At 39.4% G+C, this 24,314-nt stretch overlaps 1 protein-coding gene across 5 annotated transcripts in view; it reads left to right on the top strand.

The window, feature by feature from the left end:
• Positions 1-24,314, top strand: part of UTRN (utrophin) — a 546,437-nt gene that overhangs the window by 101,777 nt on the left and 420,346 nt on the right. For all 5 annotated transcript variants that reach the window (XM_070461578.1, XM_070461576.1, XM_070461579.1 and 2 more), the window contains one exon: positions 6,049-6,110. In XM_070461578.1, coding sequence (XP_070317679.1) covers positions 6,049-6,110 — 62 coding nt within the window. The remainder of the gene's footprint in view (positions 1-6,048; positions 6,111-24,314) is intronic.

Genomic DNA, 24,314 nt, shown 5'->3' with positions numbered 1-24,314 from the left:
TTTCCTTCTCCGGGGGATATTCCCAACCCAGGAAGATCATTAGGTATTATTATTATTCTTAGGTACATTCTATTAGGTACTTTATTAAGTAACCTGAAGATGACTTGGAGTATATGGGAAGACGGATGTCGGTCATATGCAAATACAACACCATGCTATATAAGGGACTTCAGCCTCTTTGCTAGTGGGAGTATAAAATAATGCACCTGCTATGGAGAACATTTTAGTAGTTCCTCAAAAATCTAAAGATAGAATTACCATATGACCCAGCAATTCCACTCCTAGGTGTATATCCAGGGGAACTGAAAGCAGGGGTTGGAAGAGACACTAGTATACAGTTTTCATTGTAGCATTATTTATAATAGCTGAAAGATAGAAATAACCCAAGTGTCTATCAACAGATGAATGGGTGAAAAAATGTGGCATATACATACAATGACTGCTATATACTATGACTAGCCACAAAAAAGAAATGAGGTTCTGAAACACACTACAACACGAATGAATCTTGAAAACATTATGCTAAGTGAAATAAGTCAGACACCAAGGGACAAATGTTGTGTGAATTCACGTCTGTGAAATATTAAGATGAGTTAAATGCATAGAATTAGAAAGTGGGTTAGAGGTTACCGGGGACTGGGAAATAGGGGAATGGGAGAAGAGTTGCTAAATGGTTACAGAATTTCTGTTTTGGTGGATGAAAAATTTTGTAAGTAATGAGAATGGTTGCACAACATTGTAAATGAAATTGATGTTACCAAATTGAGTACTTTAATAAATTAAAGTAGCAGATTTTATGTTATATATATTCTACACAATTTTAAACATTGACATTTTAATATACCAAAACTCATTAAATTGCATGCTTGAAATGGCTGACTTGTATGGTATGTGAATTATATATGCAGAAAGATATTTTTTAAAAAGGGCAATCTCAAAAAAAAAAAAAAAGGCAATCTCTATGGAGATTCCTTAAAAAACTAGGACTAAAGCTACCCAGTGACCCAGCAGTCCCACTACTGGACATGTATCCTGAGAAAACCATAACTGAAAAAGACACTGATACCCCAGTGTTCACCTCAGCACTATTTTCAATAGCTAGGACATGAAAGCAACCTAGATGTCTGCCAACAGATGAGTCAATAGAGACGCTGTTGTAAATGTTGTAAATGTTGTAAAATGGAATATTACTCAGCCATAAAAAGGAACACATTTGAGTCAGTTCTCATGAGGTGGATGCACCTAGAGCCTATTATACAGAGTGAAGTAAGCCAGAAAGACAAATATATGTTAACGCATTTATGTGGAATCTAGAAAGATGGTACTGATAATGTATTTGCAGGTCAGCATGAAAACAAAGACATAGGGAACAGACTTGTGGACCAGTGGGGTGAAGGAAGAAACCACGTGATATTGTACAGCAATTATCCTAAGTTTGTGTTCATATTATATACATGTAGATAGACCTATGGAAATACAGGATTTTGTTTTATGGTTGTAGTGTTGGATTATTATTATTTTTTTACAGAAACATTATAGATTAAGACTTATATTGAGATTTGTTTCTAGGTTCTGCTAAAAGAATTTTTGATGTGCCCTTGAGCTGGTGAAGTGAGAAAAAAATTTAAGCTAGTTTCCTGGAAGATTTATCAGGCGGTTTTGTTGATGTTTCTTGCTTCACTTCTCTTACCCATCACAAAAATAAAATTCCAGACTGGGCAGCAGCCCTTGGATCTGTGTGAGCTTGTCAAAAGCATTTTAAGAAGAGCAAAATATTTAGAGGAAGAATTTGGAAAATCAGCCTTAAGGGATTTAACACATTTTTCTTCTCCTAATTCAGTCCCGTGTTTGTCCCCCTAATGGAGAAAGGTCATTAATGGGTAAGATTTACTAAGCCAAGAAAGGCTTTCAAAAGTTAGATGTTTTTTCTAAAACAAATATAAAGAAAACACTTGTTTGGAAACCTGAAAGAATAAATTTAGCATGTAAATTATACTCACTTAATACACATATAAATAATCCAGTTATCTGTAAATTTGTATTGTTTGCTTACTCATTTTTATTTTGGAAACATTAAAATAACTACTTGTAATGGAGAGTTGAACAAATTTGAGATTTGAAATTTGGTATAAATTTCTATATATATGATCAAAATGGCTGATCGTAATAGCGTGATTTAGGATTTTAGTTGTCATGCTCCCAACTTTGCCAGCAAATTTCTGTCTCCCTGAAACACTGACTTGGGCCAAGGTTGTTAGCTTAATTTTTTGTGGTGTGGAGGGCAGTTCTATACTAGTAAGTAAGTGTTCCAAATTTTTTACATTAAAAAAAAATCTCATAATTGAAAAACTGCAGGCTAATTCCTATTCCTTTACTGAATTCATATCTGATAGCAAACAAGAGGTTTGTGTGTGTGTTTGTGTGTGTGTGTGTGTGTGAGAAGGGAAATGTGAAATCAAGGCTTATTGAGATGTAATCCCTCTTTTCCCTTTTAACTGTATCAGGAAAATGAATAAAGAAGAGTGTTTATAAAGTTTGGAGTATTTTTAAAAAGTTTGAATGCAAGACGTTTTATCTTTTACAAGGCACCACTTTATTTCCGATGGCTCAGGGGTGAAGATCCTGCCTGCCAATGCAGGAGACGTGGGTTTGATCCCTGGGTTGGAAAGATAGCCTGGAGAAGGAAGTGGTAGCCCATTCCACTACTCTTGCCTGGGAAATCCCATGAACAGAGGAACCTGGCGGGCTGTAATCCATGGGGTCGCAAAAGAATCGGACATGACTTCACAACTAAACAACAATAACTTCATTTCATATCATTTACTTAATTAGGCACATATTCAGACTTTTATTTGAACCAAAGATAAAGACTATTATAGAAACATTAACTTCTAATTTTTACAAACATCTCTGTATAATGGGAACCTATTTTAAATAGTTGATCTCATTCTATATGTGATACAGTTGAAGGTTCTTAGTTATCATCTGGGGACTCCCCAGGTGGCACTAGTGATAAAGAACCTGCCTGCCAATGGAGGAGACTCAGGAGATGAGGGTTTGATTCCTGGGTCGGGAAGATCCCCTGGAGGAGGGCATGGCAACCCATTTCAGTACTCTTGCCTGGAGAATCACATGGACAGAGGAGCCTGGTGAGCTATAGTCCATGGGGTTGCAAAGACTCAGACATGACTGAAATGACGTAGTACTGCACAATCATCATTTGATAAGGTGATAGGTACTCATTTCTTTGTTTACATTATCTCTGGAGAGGGACCCATATAGTATTTATTAGCTATTTTAACATGTTTTTTGAAAGTAAGAAGGTTAAATGCTCAGCAAAGAGGTTAAAAAATGTAGAAATGTAGAAAAATAAAACAGAAATAAAATGTGAAATAAAACTTGCTTCTCAGAATTTCCCAAATTCCCAATAATTTGGTAAAAATTATTAAATTCAGTGAATTTTATGGAACTGAGAAAATGTAATAGTTATGACCATTATATATATTTTTGTTCATAGCAAAATAATTGGATTTGCCAAGTACTCTGAACACTGATATTTAAGATTAAATTCATATTAGTGGGCTGGTATAGCACTGTGTAGGCTGATGTGTCTTCCTCTTGCCTTACATACTGTGTGTACTCTCAGCTCTGTCTCTCTTCGATGTGACGGTCAAGGCTGGGACATTCAGAGTGTGTCAGCAGGTCCTCTTGGTTAATAAATGGCTCATATGTGGCATTGATCAGATGGTAGAAAGCCTGAAATTGAGGCTGATGCTGACTGTGTTGTCCTTTGTGAAAGGCTAAGTCTTAGCTCAGTTGACAACACGCAGTTTCTTAGAAGTTTTTTCATCCATTGCCCTCTTTGCGTTTCAGAGTCAGTCTCCAGTTACCTTTATGGATCTGTAGAAGGGCACTCTTTTCTGAAACTGTTGCTATATTTATTCCAGGAGTGACCTTTTAATTACAAGCTCTCTTTCCAGAGCAGAATAAAGCCCAAAGATACCACTAACTTGGTGAAGTCGTGGTTCAACTTGTAATTATGCTATTAGAGATGAGTGAGGAGGTCTGGGTTGAAGGCAGTTCTTTTGAAATTGATGCATTGAGGGCAGGGTGCACTTGAGCCTTCTCTGTTACTATTTTACTGTTCTCATGTGGGAAGCAGCCTGGCAGAATGGACAGTAATGGAACAAGGTGTGTGTGTGTTCAGATAGTACCACAACTTTCTGCATTGTTCCAAATATTCCTTACATGGACAGTAGTGGAAAAAGGTGTGTGTGTTTGGAGGGTGGGTCAGATAGTACCACAAGCTTTCTGCATTATTTCAAATACTCCCTACACAGCTTTTAGAACAACTCAGAGATGGTTAACGTGCTCCTTGGTAGGATTTATGCCAACAATGACTGTTGCTCATTTTAACAGATAATTGAGGAACAATTGAAGAGGGTATGATTAGAAGTAACAGAAAGGGTAACATGGATATTTTTGTCTTTTCACACATATGCTATAATAATAATTATAACTAGAATAACAGCAAAGAGCTCAATGCCCGTTCTTTGCCAAGTATTTCCACTTGTATCCACCAGCCCTCACAGGGCCTTGCGTTATTAACTCACATTTTACATGACTTCCTTATACCTAACTAGATCACTTTGCCTATCTTCAAGAAGTTCAGGATGCTTTAGATTTTTTAAGGTCAATTTTTTTTTTGTTTGACCTGAAAAATGAATTTGTAATTCAAGCCAAAGTTAGTCATTAAAAAAAATAAATAAATAAACTGCTGTGATTTCTCTGCTTGTAAAATGTGTAGATTCCTTTTTTTTTTTTTTAGGGAGGTTGTTTATTTTTAATTGGAGGATAATTGCTTTACAATATTTTGTTGGTTTCTGCCATATATCAGCATGAATCAGCCATAGGTATATGTGTGTCCCCTCCCTCTTAAACCCCCTTCCCATCTCCCATCCCCTCCCACCCCTCTGGGTTGTCACAGAGCGTAGGATTTAAGCTCCCTGTGTAAGTTTCCACTGGCTATCTGTTTTTCGTATGGTAATGTATATGTTTTAATGCCACTCTCTCGATTCTTCCCACCCTGTGTCCACAAGCCTGTTCTCTACGTCTGCATCTCCACTGCTGCCCTGCAGATAGGTTCATCAGTACCATTTTTCTGGATTCCATATATGTGTGTTAACATATGATGTTTGTCTTTCTCTTTCTGACTTACTCCACTCCGTCTAGTAGGCTCTAAGTTCATCCACCTCATTGGCACCAACTCAGTTGCGTTCCTTTTTATGGCTGAGTAATATTCCACTGTATATACAGGTACCACGACTTTTTTATCCATTCATCCATCTGTGGACATCTAGGTTGTTTCCTTGTCCTCGCTGTTGTAAATAGTGCTGCAATGAACACTGAGGTACAGGTATCTTTTTCAGTTATGATTTTCTCAGGCTATGTGCCCAGGGGTGGGTGTAGATTGCTTTCAAAGATAAGATCGTTAAAACTTTGTCATGTCAGTCTTAATACAGGAAAACGGGTTACAGAATTAGCTACAAACTTCATAGTAGTTTTTGTTCTATAGGAATTGTATGAAAAGGGGGGAATCATGAGTTTCTTAGTTTTTTTTAAAAGAGAACTTCCATTTTTTGTCTTGAACACGCTATAACATTTTTGTCATGCTGAAACTGTATTTAAACAAAATGCAACAGAAAGTTTATGTGTATATGTATATAATACTTTGAAAGCAAGGTCTTGATTCTTTTCTCATGAACGTGGATTTAATGGCTGGTGGCAATATGCTGAGATGTGGGGTGAGAAAGCCAGCTTCTCTGGAAAGGTGTCTGGGCCTCCCTCTGCTATGGGTATTTGTTAGCAGACTCCATACATACCAAACTCATCAGTCACCCCTTCTTCATTAACTGTGGATCATTGTGCCTCGGGAACTCTACTAATAGACAGTGTAAAACTCCCCAGGGTGGAGATAATCTTATTTAGCACCTAAGTAAAACTATAAACTCTAATATTTTCCCTTCTCTCTACTTTTCCCTCCCACAGATGAACACAATGATGTGCAGAAGAAAACCTTTACCAAATGGATAAATGCTCGGTTTTCAAAGGTAATGGAGACTTTCAAAAACTTTGATGATTCAGATGCCTCATTCTGGTTGATTTGGTTGGAGGTGCAGTGAATTTTCCCCAGGAAATGTGACCTAACAGAAATGTATTACAGATACATTTATTTTTCGTTTACTGTCTATAATGTTTAAATGGAAATTCTGGTGTAAAAAAGTCATGGTATAAACATTCATGGTCTAAAAAGCTCTGTGTTTTTATCTAACATTCCCTAGGGGTTTCCCAGGTGGCTTAGCAGTAAAGAATCCGCCTCCTAGTGCAGGAGATGCAAGAGACACGGGTTCAATCCCTGGCTCAGGAAGATACCCTGGAGAAGAAAATGGCAACCCACTCCAGCATTCCTGCCTGGAGAATCCCATGGACAGAGGAGGCTGGTGGGCTACAGTCCATGGGGTTGCAAAAGAGTCGGACAGAACTCAATGACTAAAAAAATAACAACAGCACTCTCTAGATACAAAGCTGCTAGCTTGCTGCTTCGGATTCTGTGACTTCTTGGTGCCTTTAGGAAATAATACCTCATTGGGAAATTTTTGTGCTTACTTAGCTAAAAATATGATGATTTAATTTTTGCCTGGTTAAAATCAATTTGCTATCATTCAGGTAGTCTTTTCTACCTGTACAGTTTTGGGGATTGTCATACTGATGGGTCTGGCTAATAATGTTTACTGCCCTGTGGTTCTTTTCTTGTGAACTTCCTGATTTATTTCCCCCAAATCTGTTCTTTGTCAGCATTTCTAACCCTTGGATCATAATCAAGTTTTGATTAATATTTTTTTAGGAGCAAGATTGCTGAAGAGAGAAATTGATATTACTCTTTTTTAAACTAGTTCTAATATAATTATTCATTGGTCATTGGAGTTGGAATTTTGTCTTCTAAATCTGAGATGGGAGAAGAATTGTTAGATTTTTCGATTATAGGACTATGTAAAAAACTGAAGGTTTCTCAGAGAAATGCAGTTTTGGGGTTTTTAATTTTAAAATTTCTTATTTTTCCATTTGAGAATGTTGCAAAGGTCAGGAAAATAAACATTGGCATTTCTTTGAAGCAAAATCAGAATGTTTTAAGATTACTTTGAGTTGCAGTGCAGTTTAAAAGTTGTTCCAGTTCCCACTATTTACAGTTGATTATTTGATTGCAGTGTATGTTTAGGTATTCTAAGTTTTTGTTGAGGGATATTTTATCTTGCTTCTGAGAATGTAAGGAATGTGCAAACTGCCTGACTTTGATAGAGGGTCAAGGAAGAGAATTACTCCATAATTGATGGTTTTGTGTGTACTATTACTCTGAAGCAGACATAGGTGTTTTTGGTAAAATTTTATTTGTTTTGTTCAAGAGGTACAGTACATCTGAGTGCTTTGGGTTCAACATTATTCAAAACTTTTGAAGTAATCGTCTTCGAGGACCAGATTCTGGGCCAGATTCTGGTTTTAGGAATGAAGAGAGTCTATACAGGAGATACTTGATCCCAAGGGTCTCATGAGTGCTCAGTTGTGTGAGATTCTCTATTTTGACTATTACTGAGGTTAATATGGTCCTTTTCTAGACAGAGCAAGTTAAGCAGACCTCATTTTTAGAAGCTTGAGTCATTGTGGAAGAATCACCTTAGAGCTGATTTTGAAGATTGATTTGAAACTTTGTAGTGTAAATAGGTTTGCATTTAGGTAACATTTGAAACTGGGTGAATTACTTTTGTTCCTGTGAATTACTAGAGAGATGTAGATAGTACAGTAGGATTCAAAAAGAGGAAAAGTAGAATAGAGATGACAGTTGAGCAAGAATAACTGAAAATGTTTAACCTCATCATTATTGCCATGAATCTGACCCAGACAAGACATTCCCTTAACGGCACATGATAGATCATTGAACTGGGGCATCACGCGGCAGATCCATGTCCTTTCCAGGTCCATAGCCGTGGCTGATACATGCAAGGTTACACCCTTGAACCCGTGCTGCCCAAGTACTGCTTCACTCTGAGCTTTAAAAAGATCCTCACTTCTGTCATTGTCCTGGGACTTCTTCACTGGATGGTTCTCAGTATTTACGGATCATGTGGGTCATATACCCCTCTGAATTCTTTCAAGAAGTAACTCAGTATTTATCATGGGTCACTGATCTTTAGGCGTCCCTGGTGGCTTAGATGGTAAAGAATCCTCCTGCAATGCTGGAGACCTGGGTTTGATCCCTGAGTTGGGAAGATCCCCTAGAGGAGGCCGTGGCAACCCACTCCAGTATTCTTGCCTGGGGAATCCCTTGGACAGAGGAACCTGGTGGACTACAGTCCATGGGGTCTCAAAGAGTTGGATACAACTGAGTAACTAAGCATAGCACAGCACTGATACCTTTAAAAAGATCTGAACACAAAGTCCAGTAGTTCTAGAATAGTTTATTTACTGAACTTGATAATTAAATGTATACATTTATAATGTATATATTATTTTGTAATATTAAATGAAGGCTTTAAGTCCCATGTAAATTCTTTGCCCCAGGAAGCTTGTAATTATTAGAAAGACAATGAAATGATTAAGTAACATTATCAGTTGTAGTAAAAGGTCCAATTATGTAGACTGACATGAAAGCTAAAAGCTTGTTATCATTTTCAAGAACAATTTTTGTTAAGACCACTATCAGTTTTTTTTTTTTCAAGAACAGTTTTTTTTATTATGGCTACTATTAAAAGATTGTTTGGAGAAAAATATCAAAGTAGAGCTGCCCCTGGAAACATTTCCTTTCCGATTACTTCTGGTAAGAAATCGAAGTCTAGAAGGAAATCTGGAGGAACCTAGAACACAGTTATCAAAGGATTTATGATTATTTGGATATAAAGAGGAGAGCTCACAACTGTCACACTAAATTTCAAGCACACTGTTTCCTTTCTTCTGGTTGTTTTAATTCTGTAAATCGGGCTGCTTCCACGCTGATGATCAGAAAAGGGAATAAAAGTTCTGAACTAGAAGATTTCCATAAACTCCCCACAGATTCTTGCTGAGTTGGGATCAGGTTGTAATTGGGCATGGTGTCACTAGGTAATCCAGAGGTTAGCAAGGGAAAAAAAAGTGCTATTAAAGGGAGCGGATTTTATTTCATTTCTTTTTTACCCATGTCCTTTGGTATATTGTGGTGGACTCTTAAAATGTAATTATTGATCAAGTCTACTTTTTCTGTGCAATGTGAGTCTCTCTACAGAGCAATAGTGTCCTTGTGCTGAGAAATCCAAGTAGACCCTTATGGCATCTTCTGCCATTTAGGAATTTGTTTTAAATTCCTTCCCTGGATGTCTCCTTCTTGAGCATCCCCCCACTCCAACCAAAGTCTCAAATGCCAAATCTTGATTCTAGTACCATATACATTCAACATTGTCCATTTTCCTCCATCTTTCTTGACACTTGACACCCCCTTTTGCCAAGTCATTTTTATCTGAGTTAATTAAAGAATAATTAAAAGCCTTTATGATGGGCAGAAAATCTGTGGGAATCCTGTCAGCTCAGCCATGTGCTGTATCTGCCTTCCATCATCTTTGAGCTACTGTACAGCTCAGTGAGTTGTAGAAAATGGATAGTAATGGAGATGATTCTTATCCATAAAAATGCAGAGTGGCTGGAATGCAATTGATTATTTCCCCTTGGGTGAACTAGGTTTTGCATCTGTTGTCAATTTATTTCAGCTTTCCTTTATTGCATTTAACATGTGGTTTTAAAAATTTTTCTTTGAACCAGTTGTAATACCTTACGGGTTTCCTGATTGCTTAATGAGTTAAAGCCTTTAATGTACTGTAATAATACATTTGTTTGAGAGTCATGACTTTACTATTTGGGAAATTTATCCCTGAATATGTGGGCCATTATCATAATCTACCACTAGGTCTTCCTTTTCATGGTTCACCTTATCCATCTCCTCCCTTCCATTTTCTACAGAATAGCTGGAGTGTATCTTAAAGTGTAAGCCTAAATACCTCTTTGTCTTCAGTGAAATCTTCAATGGCTGCTTGTTTGTTTTTATTTGGCTTTTAAGAGCCTAAGAAGTTGCCCCTCCAATCCACCCTAATTTCACTTTACTCCGGCTCGTTATGCTTTGGCCACTGCAATGGACCGTCTCATGGCTTTAGCACGTTCTCCTTCCTCCATCTTTTTTTAGGCAACTCCTACTCCTCTTTCTTGTCCAAGCTTAAATGTCATTTTCCCAAGGACACTTTTTCTGAGCTCCCAGACTTGGGCAGATATGCTCTGTGTGCTAAAGTGTTAACCTTTGAAGCACTTACCATAATTGTCTTTTCACTAATTGCATCTCAAAATACTTGTCTTCCCTTTTCTAGACAGTGGTATGTTCCGTGGGTGCAGGGATTGCCTATTTTATTAACTGGCACAACCTCTAGAATTTAGTAAGCGTTCAGTGAGTGTCTGTAGGCTTAATAAATAAATGAACGGCAGTGACAGAAACATACATTTAAATGCCTAACAGTATATATGTCCAAAAACCAGGTGAAAGTGGTTGTCTTGGAAATAGATGGAGTAGAATCTGGAATTGAGTGCAGAATAGCATAAATTGCTTTATTTCATGGAAACAAACATTAGGGCTTTTGCTGCATTTATCCACAAAAACAAATCCAGCTATGCAAAGTTTCCACATTTACCTGGTGTCTTGGAAAGATTGTTAGATCATCATTTGGATTTAATAAGTATGATTCTCTTATTTATGGGAGAGGCTTCTTCAAATAGGATGCACCTACTGAATTCACAGTGATGAAAAATGAACTTTAAAACTTAAAATCTGCTCAGTTCATTCCTCTATAGGGGATTTGGTTAAGAGTTTGAGAATACCATGTAATATTTTCATAGCTAAGACATAATTTACTATACATATATATTCTTTTTGCTGCAAGTCCTTGTTAGTATGTCACAGAATACATGCCACTTTGGAGTCTGGTTATCCTGAGAAGTCACACAGTGTAGAATAATTTAGGATTGTTGGGTTTGAAAAGTTATGGAAAGCATAGGAAAAAATGATTATCTAGAGGAGTTGAGAATTTGGAAATTAAATACTTATTCCTGGGTATGCTGCTCATTTATTTATGACCTCGGGCAAATTATTAGCCAGTTTTTTTTTTTTTTTTTTGGCCAGGTTACTTGGTTTTTACTCCTTTAGCTATAAAACACACTGGAGCATAATTACTTGCCTCATATTGCTAAGAAATATTGAGGCATTATTGTGAAACTTTATAGGAGATTATAATTACCCAGGAACGCTAAATTAAAACTCTATCAGGGGCCCTTCCAATTTGTGGTACCCCTGATCTGTGCTGTGCATATATTTTAAAGCAGAAATGGAAAAAGGCATTGGCTCATTAAGCCCACTTTATTCCACGGTCTGGTGGGTGAAGTTTGAGTGTTTTGTTCACTCTGATTTTAAGAGGCTCGTTTATTAGCGGATTCTTCTCCCAAGGGAGGCAGTGAAGGCCTCACTCTCTCAGTGTTGGGAAATTTGTTCTGACTTTAAGCCTGCATTTTCTTTGGCTGACTTTCAGAGCTGCTCATCTGTCAGAGCAGAGATGTACAAATTGCAGAAGCTCTTTTATCAGTTTGGTGAGGCAGTTCTCAAAAGAAGTTTAAAGAATAAAGGTTAGGTAGAGAATAGGCCCACTTAAAAATGCTGAACTTCAGTTTGGGCAGATTTCTGCTTTTCCTTTTTCGAAGACAAAGGTGAGCCAAGTTTTCATTTTGTTACTATTCCAAACTTGAACTTCAAATGTATAGAACATCAGAAAGGAAATCTGTGAAGCATTTTTAAGCCATTTCAATGTGAAGAGCTTTTCCGGTATGTTCCATTTGGAGACAGTGGGACATTGCTTTCAGTGTCCTATTGTTTCCAACTCTGTTCACACTGGATGTGGAGGGTCACAAAAATAGGAGTGGGAAAGGATGTGTAGGAGAGTGCAACAAAAGCTGCCTGTATGTGTTTTGTCCTCTCCTTAGCATCGTGAGGGAGACTGTACAGGCGTCCTTGTTTGACCATAAATAACATCTGTAGTAGAGATTTGAGTTGGAGTTACACATTGAGGTTACTATTGACTTATTTTCATGAATATGTGTATGGTGGCTCAACTAATTATTTTAGGGGGCTGTAAACATTCATGTGGTTCCTTAAGTTTCAGTTTATGTCTATCCACCAGTACCTATAAAGCAAACAGTACAGTGCATTTCATATTCCTAAACAGCTTCCTGACATGTTTTAGTTCTATTATGTAAAAATTTGGGTTTTGTTGTTGTTGTTTTCATTCAGTTTGATTGGTTTGGTTCCAAACATACTTGCAAACATGACCTTCCCTTAGTTACTGTGGTTAAGTTAAAATATATATATTAAACATTATTTAACATGCTGTGTTTGTACATATTGAGGATTCAATAAATAAATTTGATTGAGCCTATTAGTATTGATACGTTTGAATTGTGGTGCTGGAGAAGACTCTTGAGAGTCCCTTGGGCGACAAGGAGATCAAACCAGCCAATTCTAAAGCAAACCAACCCTGAATATTCATTGCTGAAGCTGAAGCTCCAGTACTTTGGCCACCCAATGCGAAGAACTGACTCATATGAAAAGATCCTAATGCTGGAAAAGATCCTAATGCTGGAAAAGACTGAAGGCAAAAGAAGAAGTGGGCCGCAGAGGATGAGATGGTTAAATAAAGCATTACTGACTCAATAGACATGAATTTGAGCAAACTTTGGGAGATAGTGGATGACTGGATGACAGAGGAGCCTGGTGTGCTGCAGTCCATGGCACTGCAAAGAGTTGGATATGACTTAGTGACTGAACTTTAGTATTTGTAATCGTTAAACAAGTTTGGACATTTGGTAGTATATGCTAAGCCTTTGTCATTGATAATCAATTTTGGGATTGATTTGCTGATAGGGAATGGCTTTTTAGCCTTCACCTAGAGAGGGGAGAGCAGAGCCACATACCTTGTGCTTTTGCATTCAGCCCATGTGACCCACCATCTCCACCTTCAGAAATGGGCTCTGATTGGCACATGGATGTGTAGATCTAAGATATTGTGGGCCAGTGATTTATAACGAGCGATTCTTAAAGAGGTGGTGCTTTTGGGGGAAAAGAAGCTCTTTATGTTAAAGAGGCCTAGGAGATCTTGGAACCATTTTCAACTGTACTTGCCCTAGGAAGCTTTTAGCTCCAATGGCCACTGGTAGTCACCCTCCCAACAATGACCAGCCCTGATGGGAGCAGACTGGGTGGGAAGTAGGGGGAGCTGACACTGCTGTTTTTATTTTTATAATTTGTTGGGGAGATAAAAAAAATCCTGTCAACCTAAAGATCTTTATTCAACACAGAATACAGAGAAAACACAATTTATTATTGAATGTTTGTATCAGATGAGGTGCACACAGACCAGTTGGTAAAAGACCAGAAATCTGGACAGAATTTCACACAAATAAACAAAAAATAAAGTAGAACAAAGAGCGGTAAGTGTGTTTCTCCCGGAAAGACAAGTGGGTGCTCCTTGTGTTGGCCTCCTGTCAATCTTCTGAGAGACTTCTGAGATGATTTTGAAGTCTTTGTTATTTTGCACTGGAAAATTGAAGATGGATTTATCAAATTCCTGACCCCCAAAATTAGGCCTGTTGTGTCTTTAATGAGAAACCCTAAGGAGAAGGAAGGGGCAGGGTGACTGCCTCTCCTTTATTAAACAAAAGAAATCTTTCCTTTACCTTTCCATTGCCACTATCAATGCCCTAACTGATGCCTTGCCCTTTTGCATGGAAGCCTGTCTGTTGAGGCGCTGGATTCTGCTGCCATTTCCACTGCTTTGGTAGTTGAGCATACATGGAATGAGCTGTATTGTTTGCTGATTCAATAGACCTCGCCTGGTTATTTGTCCATGGAGTGTGCAAGTGGCCTTGCCCCTGGCTGCTGGGTGTGGGAGCCTTCTGTTCAGCAGCTCAGTCGAGTCTGACTCTTTGTGACCCCATGGACTGAAACATGCCAGGCTTCCCTGTCCTTCCCCATCTCCTGGAGTTTGTTCAAACTCAGGTCTGTTGAGTCAGTGATGCCATCCAACCATCTCATCCTCTGTTGTCCACTCCTTCTCCTGCCTTCGGTCTTTCCCAGCATCAGGTCTTTTCCAGTGAGTCGGCTTTTCACATCAGGTGGCCAAAGTACTGGAGCTTCAGCTTCAGCATCAGTCCTTCCAGTGAATATTCAGGATTGATTTCTTTTAGGATTGTATTCCTTATCATCCCGGTTTTCTCAGTATTATCTCAGTTACTTTTGTTTTTACCGAAAGTATTAGTTGCTCAGTCCTGTCCATGAACTATAGACCTCCAGGCTCCTCTGTCCATGGGATTCTCCAGGCAAGAATACTTCATTGGGTAGCCATTGCCTTCTCCAGGGGATCTTCCTGACACAGGGATCGAACCCTGGTCTCCTGCATTGAAGGCAGCTTCTTTACCTTTTGAGCCACTTTTTGTTAATATTGTATGACTTTTAAAAAAATTTTTATTGGAGTGTAATTGCTGTACAATGTTGTGTTAGTTTCTTCTCTACCAAGAAGTGAAATCTGCTATATGTATAGATATATTCCCTCCCGTTTGGACCTCCTCACCCTGCATCCTACCCAGCTAGGTCATCACAGAGCACCCAGCTGAGTTCCCCGTGGTATACAGTGGCTTCTCACTAGCGGTCTATTTTGCACATGGTCGTGTATACGACCAGTCAATCCCGGTCTCCCAGTTCATCCTATCCCCCTTGTCCTGCTTGTGTCCACATGTTTGTTCTCTATGTCCGTGTCTCTGTTCCTGCCCTGCATAGTAGTTTCATCTGTACCATTTTTCTAGATTACACATGTATGTGTTAATATATGGCATTTGCTTTTCTCTTTCTGACTTACTTCACTCTGTATTACTTTGATTTTCTGAAAGATATTATTAGATTTAACTTGTATTTTATGGTATTCTATAATTTCTAAGGCAAATGCACCTTCATTACTTTGACTCCTTTGTGAGCACAGCAATTATCACCGCTGGGTAGCTACTGTGATGTGAATTGGATTGCCTGAGCTTCTCCAGAATCTTTCTCCTTCATTTTCCTCTTGTCCTCCCTTCTTCCAAACAAGATTCTAAATGGAATCTTGTCCAGCTTATAAGGACTTGTGCTGACCACCACGAATTCTTAAAGAGACTGGCCGAGAGCCATACACTCACTCATTCTTTAAGTGACTGTGGCACATTTTGCAGGTTTTCCTTTATCAAGGTGCTTACTGACCTCCTTGGCACTTTATTGCTCCTGTTTTGCTTTTCAGTTGGAAGCAGTGCAGCTTTCGCTCTTTCACCATGGGGCTGAATCATAAAGTAGGCACTGAAGATTATGCAGTCTTCATTTCATCCATTAAGCTGCATGCTTTGTAATTGCTATGAGCCTAATTTCATCAGTTTGCTTAATTTTTCCTAGAGATCAGCTCAGTCAGTTCAGTCGCTCAGTCGTGTCCAACTCTTTGTGACCCCATGGACCACAGCACGCCAGGCTTCCCTGTTCTTCACTATCTCCCAAAGTTTGCTCCAACTCATGTCATCGAGTCAGTGATACCATCCAACCAACTCATCCTCTGTCACCCTCTTCTCCTCCTGCCTTCAGTCTTTCCCAGCGTCAGGGTCTTTTTCAGTGAGTCAGTTTTTCACGTCAGGTGGCCAAAGTATTGGAGCTTCACCTTCAGGATCAGTGCTTCCAATGAATATTCATGACTGATTTCCTTTAGGATTGACTGGTTGGATCTCCGTGCAGTCCAAGGAACTCTCAAGAGTCTTCTCCAACACCGCAGTTCAAAAGCATCAGTTCTCTGGCGCTCAGCTTTCTTTACAGTCCAACTCTGATATTCACACATGAATATGTTTTTCCATACATATGGAAAAAACCATAGCTTTGACCAGACAGACCTTTGATGAAGTGAAGTTGCTCAGTCGTGTCCGACTCTTTGCAGCCCCATGGACTCCAGCCTTCCAGGCTCCTCCGTCCATGGGATTTTCCAGGCAAGAGTACTGGAGTGGGTTGCCATTCCTTTCTCCAGGGGGCCTTCCCAACCCAGGGATTGAACCTGGGTCTCCCACATTGCAGGCAGATGCTTTACCATATGAGCCACCAGGGAAGCCCCTTTGATAACCACTTTTTAAACGATTTGGGCTCAGCTGGTAAAGAATCCTCCTGCAATGTGGGAGACCTGGTTTCAATCCCTGCATTGGGAAGACCCTCTGGAGAAGGGAAAGGCTACACACTCCAGTATTCTTGCCTAGAGAATTCCATGGACTGTATAATCTATGGAGTCACAAAGAGTTGGACACGGCTGAGTGACTTTCACTTCACCTCAGTTTTTAAACAATCTATATTTATTTTATACTGTAATACACATTACAAACATCAGATGGTAGAGTAAACCCAAAGAGACTTTTTAAAACCACTTTTAATTCCGCCGTCAAGAGAAAAAGTACATTTTTGTTGTAAAATGCTCAAAAGAAATCCTTTTGCACATACACATAATTAACCAAAATGACATTGTACATAGTGCTCACTGATACATTATTGATTTTTAAGGAAAAAAAAAATTACAAGAGGTACATTTTTATTAGTGCTGAGATTTGGGATTCATAAATTAAAGATTCTGGTTTTTAAAATATTAAAAGAAGTATTAAATTAAACCATTCACTTCTTTTTGAGTTTTTAAAATAACTCCTTGCAAAAAAATGACTCAAAGGAAAAGAGAGAGAGAGAGACTATAAAACTTACCATATGTTATCAGATGCTGGAGCATCATTTTAAAATTGATTGGGGCATCAGACTGACCTGAGAAGAATGCAGAAATATGATGGCATGTACACTATATGGGCTTCCCAGGGGACTCTAGTGGTAAAGAGTCTGCCTGCCAATGCAGGAGACACGAGAGACTCAGTTTCGATCCCTGAGTCGGGAGGATCCTCTAGAGTAGAAAATGGCACTCCACTTCAGTATTCTTGCCTGGAAAAATTCCACGGACAGAAGAGCCTGGTGGGCTATGTCCATGGGATTGCAAAGAGTTGGACATGACTGAGCACAGCACATACACACTATACACGTGTGTGTGTGTGTGTGTGTGTGTGTGTGGGTATGCCATATATATGGGGGCTTCCCAGGTGGTTCAGTGGTAAAGAATCTGCCTGCCAATGCAGGAAGACACAAGAGACTCAGGTTCAATTCCTGGGTCGGGGTGGTTCCCTGGAGAAGGAAATGACAACCTACTCCAGTATTCTTGCCTGGGAAATTTCATGGACAGAGGATCCTGGCAGGCTACAGTCATTAGGATCACAAAGAGTCGGACACATCTGAGCAGGCACGCAAGAGAAGATGCCATATATATTAATATGAATATGTATGATACACACAGAATTAGACATACATAGACTCATATACTCACACACACATGCTGTAAATAGTGGGGATATTCACGGAATTGAATAGACTGCTTCAAATCCTGTCTTGAAAATATGTAGAGTGTAAGTAAGTAGCAGAATAATCAAACAGTGTCAAAGGGCTCAGATTTATTATTTGTTTGCAAGATACCATCATCAGACAAGTTAGTAGTGAAACCATTTAGAAACTGTTATCTGTTCACTCTTCTCCCTGTTGTTCACAGTTATAACTTCATTATTCATGATGGGATTAGGTAAACTGCAGAATAGAATCAGCCTCTATACTATTAGTATATTTCTTATTTGGTGCAAATTTGGCAGAATCAAGCTAGTTCGTAAATCCCTTTTACTGTGCTCCTCATGCTGTTTTAGTACCGGTTTTATTTACTGAGTTTAGATTCTGAGTGCCATGAAGGCACAGACTGTGTTTCTCATCATCTACTTGTTGGTGTCAGTATGGCACATTACAGAGAAAAAGCCATTTTCTGACCCCAAAATCCAAGTCCCAGATCTGCCTCTGGTTTGTTTATTGTATCATCAAAGCATTAGCATTTCATCCTTTTAAGGACTCCAAACTGCACTTCCTAAATTTTACTGTTATTGAATCTTTTATAAATTTTTTTTTTTCTGTTACTACTATGACTGCTGCTGGAAAACTTTACCTCTGATGGAAATAATTGTGATTTGCCCGTACTGAAGAAAGGGGAGAATAATCCAATATTAGATTATCAGATTAGAGGGAGAGTGGAGGGATCACGTGGGATCTCTCATTTGGAGTTTGAGTTGTATTTATGTGATGGGAGTCCACTAGGTTAAAGCCGAGACATGATGTGATGTGATGTGCACCTTAAAATTAGTTATTCTGACTCTCGGGCAGCAGTAAGGAGGATGCATGGCTTGCTATTGGAGACATGGATGAGAGTAAGGAGTAGTGGTCGCCTTTGGAACGTGTGTTGGGAGGTAGAAAAGACAGGGTTGTTATGATTAGAGATGAGGCATGAGTGAGAGGAAAAGAATCTGGTGTGACTCCTTTGTTTTTTTTTTTGGTCTGAGTCAGAATAATGACTTTGCTGGTATTTTGCAATCAGTCATATTCCCTAGTCTGTGGATGGTGGGGTGTGTGTGTATGGGTGTCTCTGTGTCCTATCCGCAGAGCTTATCAGTTCCCCAGAGGACTTACTGTTGACCAGTCTTAGGTTTCACCTGTATGTGATTATGCCCTGCGAGAGAGATTGCCAGTCAGTTGTCCTGGGATCCAGTATGTCTGTAGACAAGGTTGGTTCATCTTGCACAGCGTTTTAGGACGTTACAAATATCAGGAGATTATATGCATAAATTCAGAGTTCCCACTCTTTGGAGAAGCCAGGAGTCCTACCAGCAGTGGGTGGGATTCCCACATGGCTGGGACTGAGCACTAGCTGTCACCTTCAGCCTGCAGGGCTGGCTGATTCACCAGGTGTGATGGGCCCATCCCGTTGGCCACGTCCAATTGAACCATCACGTCTCCGTGACTGTGTTTGCAGCCCTTGCCCTCCGTCAGACCCCTGCTTATGCCTCCCACGTTGTCATGACAGTTTGTTTCTGTCCTCTGACATGTTAGGGTCGGGAGCTACAGTGTCTCAGCTGTAGGTATTAGTGTGGTCCCTCTTGAAGTCAAGATGATGTTAGAGCTGGTGTCAAGAAAGTTCAGAGATGTGTTGGGGACCAGGGCATGAGAGGAGGCAGCCAAAGGAGTCATCTGTAACATCTGTCGTTTGGATTCCTATCATATTGTCTTTTTAAAAAAATTTTTTTTAAAGCTAAATGGGCTTCCCTGGTGGCTCAGTGGTAAAGAACCCGCCTGCCAGTGCAGGAGACAAGGGTTCGATTCCTGGGTTGGGAAGATCCCGTGGAGAAGGAAATGGCAACCTACTCCAGTATTCTTGCCTGGGAAATCCCGTGGACAGAGGAGCCTGGCGGGGTTCAGACCATGGGATTGCAGAAGATTCAGATACAACAAAAAAAGGCTAAATGCCGCTCAAGGCTTATTTGTCTTTCAAATTCAGGATTATTCATTTGTACTATTTTGTGTTTATTGAAAAACTATGGAAACCCTCGCTTGTAAATGGGGAGGGTGACTTGAGTTTGGCATTTCTGCAGGGCCAGTCACAAAGGAGGTATTCACCAAGTATTTGTCCAATTGAATTATTAAACTGTATTCTCTCAGAGAAATTTCTGCAAATAAGTCTCGGCAGAGAATTAAAAATCTAAATAAGAGTTTAACTGTCGGGCTGAATCAACTTTTATTTTTATGCAGCAGTGACTTCTGACATTTCCAGCTGTTTCCCAGGGTGGATCCCATGTTTAGAGCCTGTGATTTGAAAGGATCAGAGGTGCTTTAAAGCCATGAACTTGGAACAGAATTTTTATTTTTAGTTCATTTAAGTGTGGTATATATCTTGTTTGCTCTCTTTGGGAAGTCATTAAATAAATATGCCCCTCCTTTTCTCCTCCCACCTCACCGCTAGTTAATTAGTGGTGTTTCCTTCTGTATATGTCAGGACAGGACCCCGTGCTCTCGTAATTTTAGTCTCAGCTCAGTATGGACTTTGAGAACCTGGGTTTGGATTCAGACCTTGTGGTATCACTGCCTGGTTCTGCCTCTCACCTGTCATGTCACTTCTGTGTCTCAGTTTTCTTACCTGAAAGTTCTATTTAAAGAAACAAAGAAGGCATTTAAATCTGTATTGATCTCTTAGAACATAACTGATACATAGTAAGTCATGCTATTATTATGTCTAAGAACTTTTCATGTTTCCACTGTCAATTTTTGTATGGCCCATGAACTAAGGATGGTTTTCACATTTTTAGGTGGTTGCAAAAAGTCAAAAAAAAATATTTCAAGGTGCATGGACAGTCTATGAAATTCAGATTTCAATGTCCACAGATTCAAGTTTGTTGAAACACAGTCACCGTTCCCTTTGGCTTATCTGTTTATATACTGCTTGCGCTGCTTTTACATCATGACAACAGGCTTGAGAAGTTTCAGTAGGGACCTCCTGGCCAGCAAAGACTAAATGGAATACTATCTGAACCTTTACAAAAGACATTTTCTGCCCTCTGTTGCAAGACACAAAGCCCTGAATCACCATACTTACAGGTGTAACTCTACTAGTTGTAGGTGGAAAGGAGTCATGGTTCTTTCCACCTGTATGTGGGATATTCCTAAATTGTATTTTTTCAGGAATATGCAGTATTTTATAGTGATTGGCCATGGGTGTGGGGAGTGTGAATGTGTATTTTATATGTAAATTCTGAACCACAGTTTTGAATTTGTGAGAGCCCTGGTACCTCCCTTCCTTCAGTTTGTATGGTAATTTAACATTTTGAGGAAAGCTGGAACAGTTTTCTACAGTGGCGCGTCTTTTTACATTGTTGCTAGCAGAGTACATTTTTCCAGTATTTTCACTTGCTCTCCAACACTTGTTAATTCTCTCCAATCTTGTTATTTTCTGTTGTGGCTGCTTTTTAAATTAGCTATCTTAGATGTAAGGTGGTTTCTCATCGTGATTTTAATTTGTCTCTCTCTGATGGATGTTAAGTGTCTTTTCATGAAAGTGAAAGTGAAAGTCTCTCAGTTGTGTTGGACTCTTGACTCTTTGTGACCCCATAGACTATACAGTGCATGGAATTCTCCACACCAGAATACTGGAGTGGGGTAACCTTTCCCTTCTCCAGGGGATCTTCCCAACCCAGGGATCAAACCCAGGTCTCCCACATTGCAGGTGATTCTTTACCAGCTGATCCACAAGGGAAGTCCAAGAATACAGGAGTGGGTAGTAGCCTATCCCTTCTCCAGTGGATCTTCTTGACTCAGGAATTGAACCAGGGTCTCCTGAGCTTAGGATAGTCTATATTGCATTGAAACCTAATTTAAGGGAAAAAAATCTCCACTGAGGAGACCCATGGGCTGTATTTTCCTTCCTGCAGGTGTGTGTGGTGCTTCTGAAGGTACCAGGTGGAAGTCACAGTGACCATGTCATCACTGGGAGTGGGGTGGGGGAGTTGGGAGAATAGGGACACAGCACATACTGATTTCATACTGATTGCCATCAGTATTTTCCTGAAATTTGGGAAATGAATAAAGCAATTGTATTGTTACTGTTGGATTTGTTTTGGTTTTTAAACAGTATAAAGGCATTGATTTACCTTGGATGAGGGATTAACTTCTAGAAGGATAGAACTGTGTCTCAGTTACCTTTGTTTCAAGAGAATGCTTCACAAGGAGTTTTTCTGAAGATGTGTTGCTCAGTGAACAAATGAACTGGACAAGAGAGAGGAAAAGGGTGTCTGATGCAGGAGAATGAATGCTGCCTCTTGATGAATGCCTCCTGCTTTAACCACTGAGCAGCAGTGTCGCTTATCCATTGGGTTTGCTGCTGAGTTATACTTGTCTCACAGTGCATGCATAACGTTCAGGTGTGCTCTTGTACAAGCTTGTTCATTGTTTTTGAATGGGATGTATCCGCACACGTCATCGAATTGGTGAATTTGGGACTTGGAAGATCTTCTCTGTGAAGTGACACTAACATATACTCAGGTTCCGAATTTGCTTTTACATCCCTGCCTGAGATGAAGTGCTTATTTATTTTATCCTTTCTTTCAGCTGTTGTTGACATTTTATGGCACTTTTATGACAGTAGAAAACATGAAGGTTATGCTTCTGATATGAATGATAATTCCAAACATTAGTTGAATCTCTGTCATCATCAGATGAGTCAATAGATGTAGAAAGGCCACTTTTCCAAAGTTACATGACTGGTTAAGAGGCTGGTCTACAATTAGGTTCTGAATGGGCATTCATAATTGTTTGTAATATGGAGTAATACTTGCATTTATATATTTTTCAATGTATGTGTTTATTCTGTTTCTGGCTGCACTGGCTCTTTGTTGCGGCACACAGGCTTTTCATTGTGGCGTGTGGACTCTCTCCAGTTGTGGTGTGAGGTCTTAGTTGCCCTGTGGCATGTGGGATCTTAGTTTCCTGACCTGGGATTGAGCAGCAAGTTAGAATGAACATGGACCCCTGCATTGGAAGGTGGATTCTTAACCCCTCGACCACCAGGGAAGTCCTTGACTAATATATTTACTGTATTTTATTCTATGCTGGTCTGTGTTACTTTATTTCTTTTTTGGAAAATGGATAATGTAGTGGATTTGGGAATGGATAAATGCCACCCAGGGGCTTTCCTGGTGGCTCAGTGGTAAAGAATCTCTGCCTGTCAGTATAGGAGATGTGCATTCGATCCCTGGGTTGGGAAAATCCCCTGGAGAAGGAAATGGCAACCCACTTCAGTATTGTTGCCTGGGAAATCCTATGGACAGAAGAGCCTGGTGGGCTGCAGTCCATGGGGTTGCATAGAGTCGGACATGACTTATTGACTAAACAGCAACAATCACAAATGCTGCCCAGACATTATTTAGTGGCCTGTATCCTCAGTATTCTTAAGATCCTTTCTGTGCTAGGATATCCCTATTTGTTTCTTCCATGAACTTCACCTGTATTCTTGTCTCTTTGCTCTAAAACCAGAGCTGTTCACTTTCTTCCTGAAAGGAATCTGGGTATTTGGTGGCCACTTTGCTCAAGTGTGCTTGGGTGGGTTTTGAGAGGAGGAAGGTAGGGGTAGCAGATGATTGGGGCCTTTTCTGCCCTTTGCTTTTACTGACGGCAGGTAAGGAGTCTTTAAAAAATTTTTTTTCTTTCTAAAATTTTTGGCCACACCGTGAGGCATGTGGGATCCTAGTTTCTTGGCCAGGGATCTAACCCATACCCCCTCATTGGAAACATGGAACCGTCCCAAGAAGTCTTTAATGTGCAGGAAACTTTCCTGATCTGCCTCAAGGTATTGCCTCTGGATCTGGTCTCCTGCATCACGCAAATCTGTTTGTTATGTGATAGATGGAGATCATCCATGTGTTTTTGACATCATCGCTGGTAACGCAGTGGTAGCTGGAAATAAAAAAGCAGCTTTGTTTCAGATATAAATAAATGATAGTTTATTCTTTACTGATTCTGTAGTGAAGACTTTACCATACTTCCCGTCATTTAGAATATGTGAACTATGGAAAAGCCACCTGATAAAAACCATTGGTTGAGTATATGTTATATGTAATCAAAATCATAAGAAATCAAGAGGAGAGGAAAAAAAGGGAAAATGCAAAGTTTTAGGAAACTTGAGAATGGTTTCCTTCCTGCTTATCCATTTCAAGCTCAGTATAATTCTGTTTCATATGATTTCATGTTTTTTAAAGTGAAGAATAATGAAGATACAATAATTAATGGTTATAAAATACCTTTATTACTGATAGGAACTAAGACTGTTAATCTCTGGAGATTTCATGTTGGAAGAGAATAATTTGACTCAACATAATTATGCAACATTTATTATACTGTGCTTCATAACTTTTTCACCTAATATTAATTTTTTAATTTTTTTTATAATAACCCGGGATTTAGAAGACAGTTAAGTTGGTGATTTAGGTTCACTACTTAGTTAATGGTCATACTGAGATTTTCCATGAGTAATTGTCCTGTTGCATACAACTATGATGTCACACACAGACAAGGTCTATTTGTGAATGAGTTTGGATTTTCTGGCATCAGACATTCATCAGGGGAACGTCATGCGTCTCTGATGGCCCAATGGTAAAGACTCTGCCTTCAGCGCAGGAGACAGCTTTGATCCCTGGGTGGGGAAGATCCCCGAGAG

Source organism: Odocoileus virginianus, chromosome 34 (assembly GCF_023699985.2).
Source record: "Odocoileus virginianus isolate 20LAN1187 ecotype Illinois chromosome 34, Ovbor_1.2, whole genome shotgun sequence".
Lineage (NCBI taxonomy): Eukaryota > Metazoa > Chordata > Mammalia > Artiodactyla > Cervidae > Odocoileus > Odocoileus virginianus.
The sequence above is the reverse complement of the archived record's forward strand: the minus strand, read 5'-3'. Positions and strand labels throughout refer to the sequence as shown.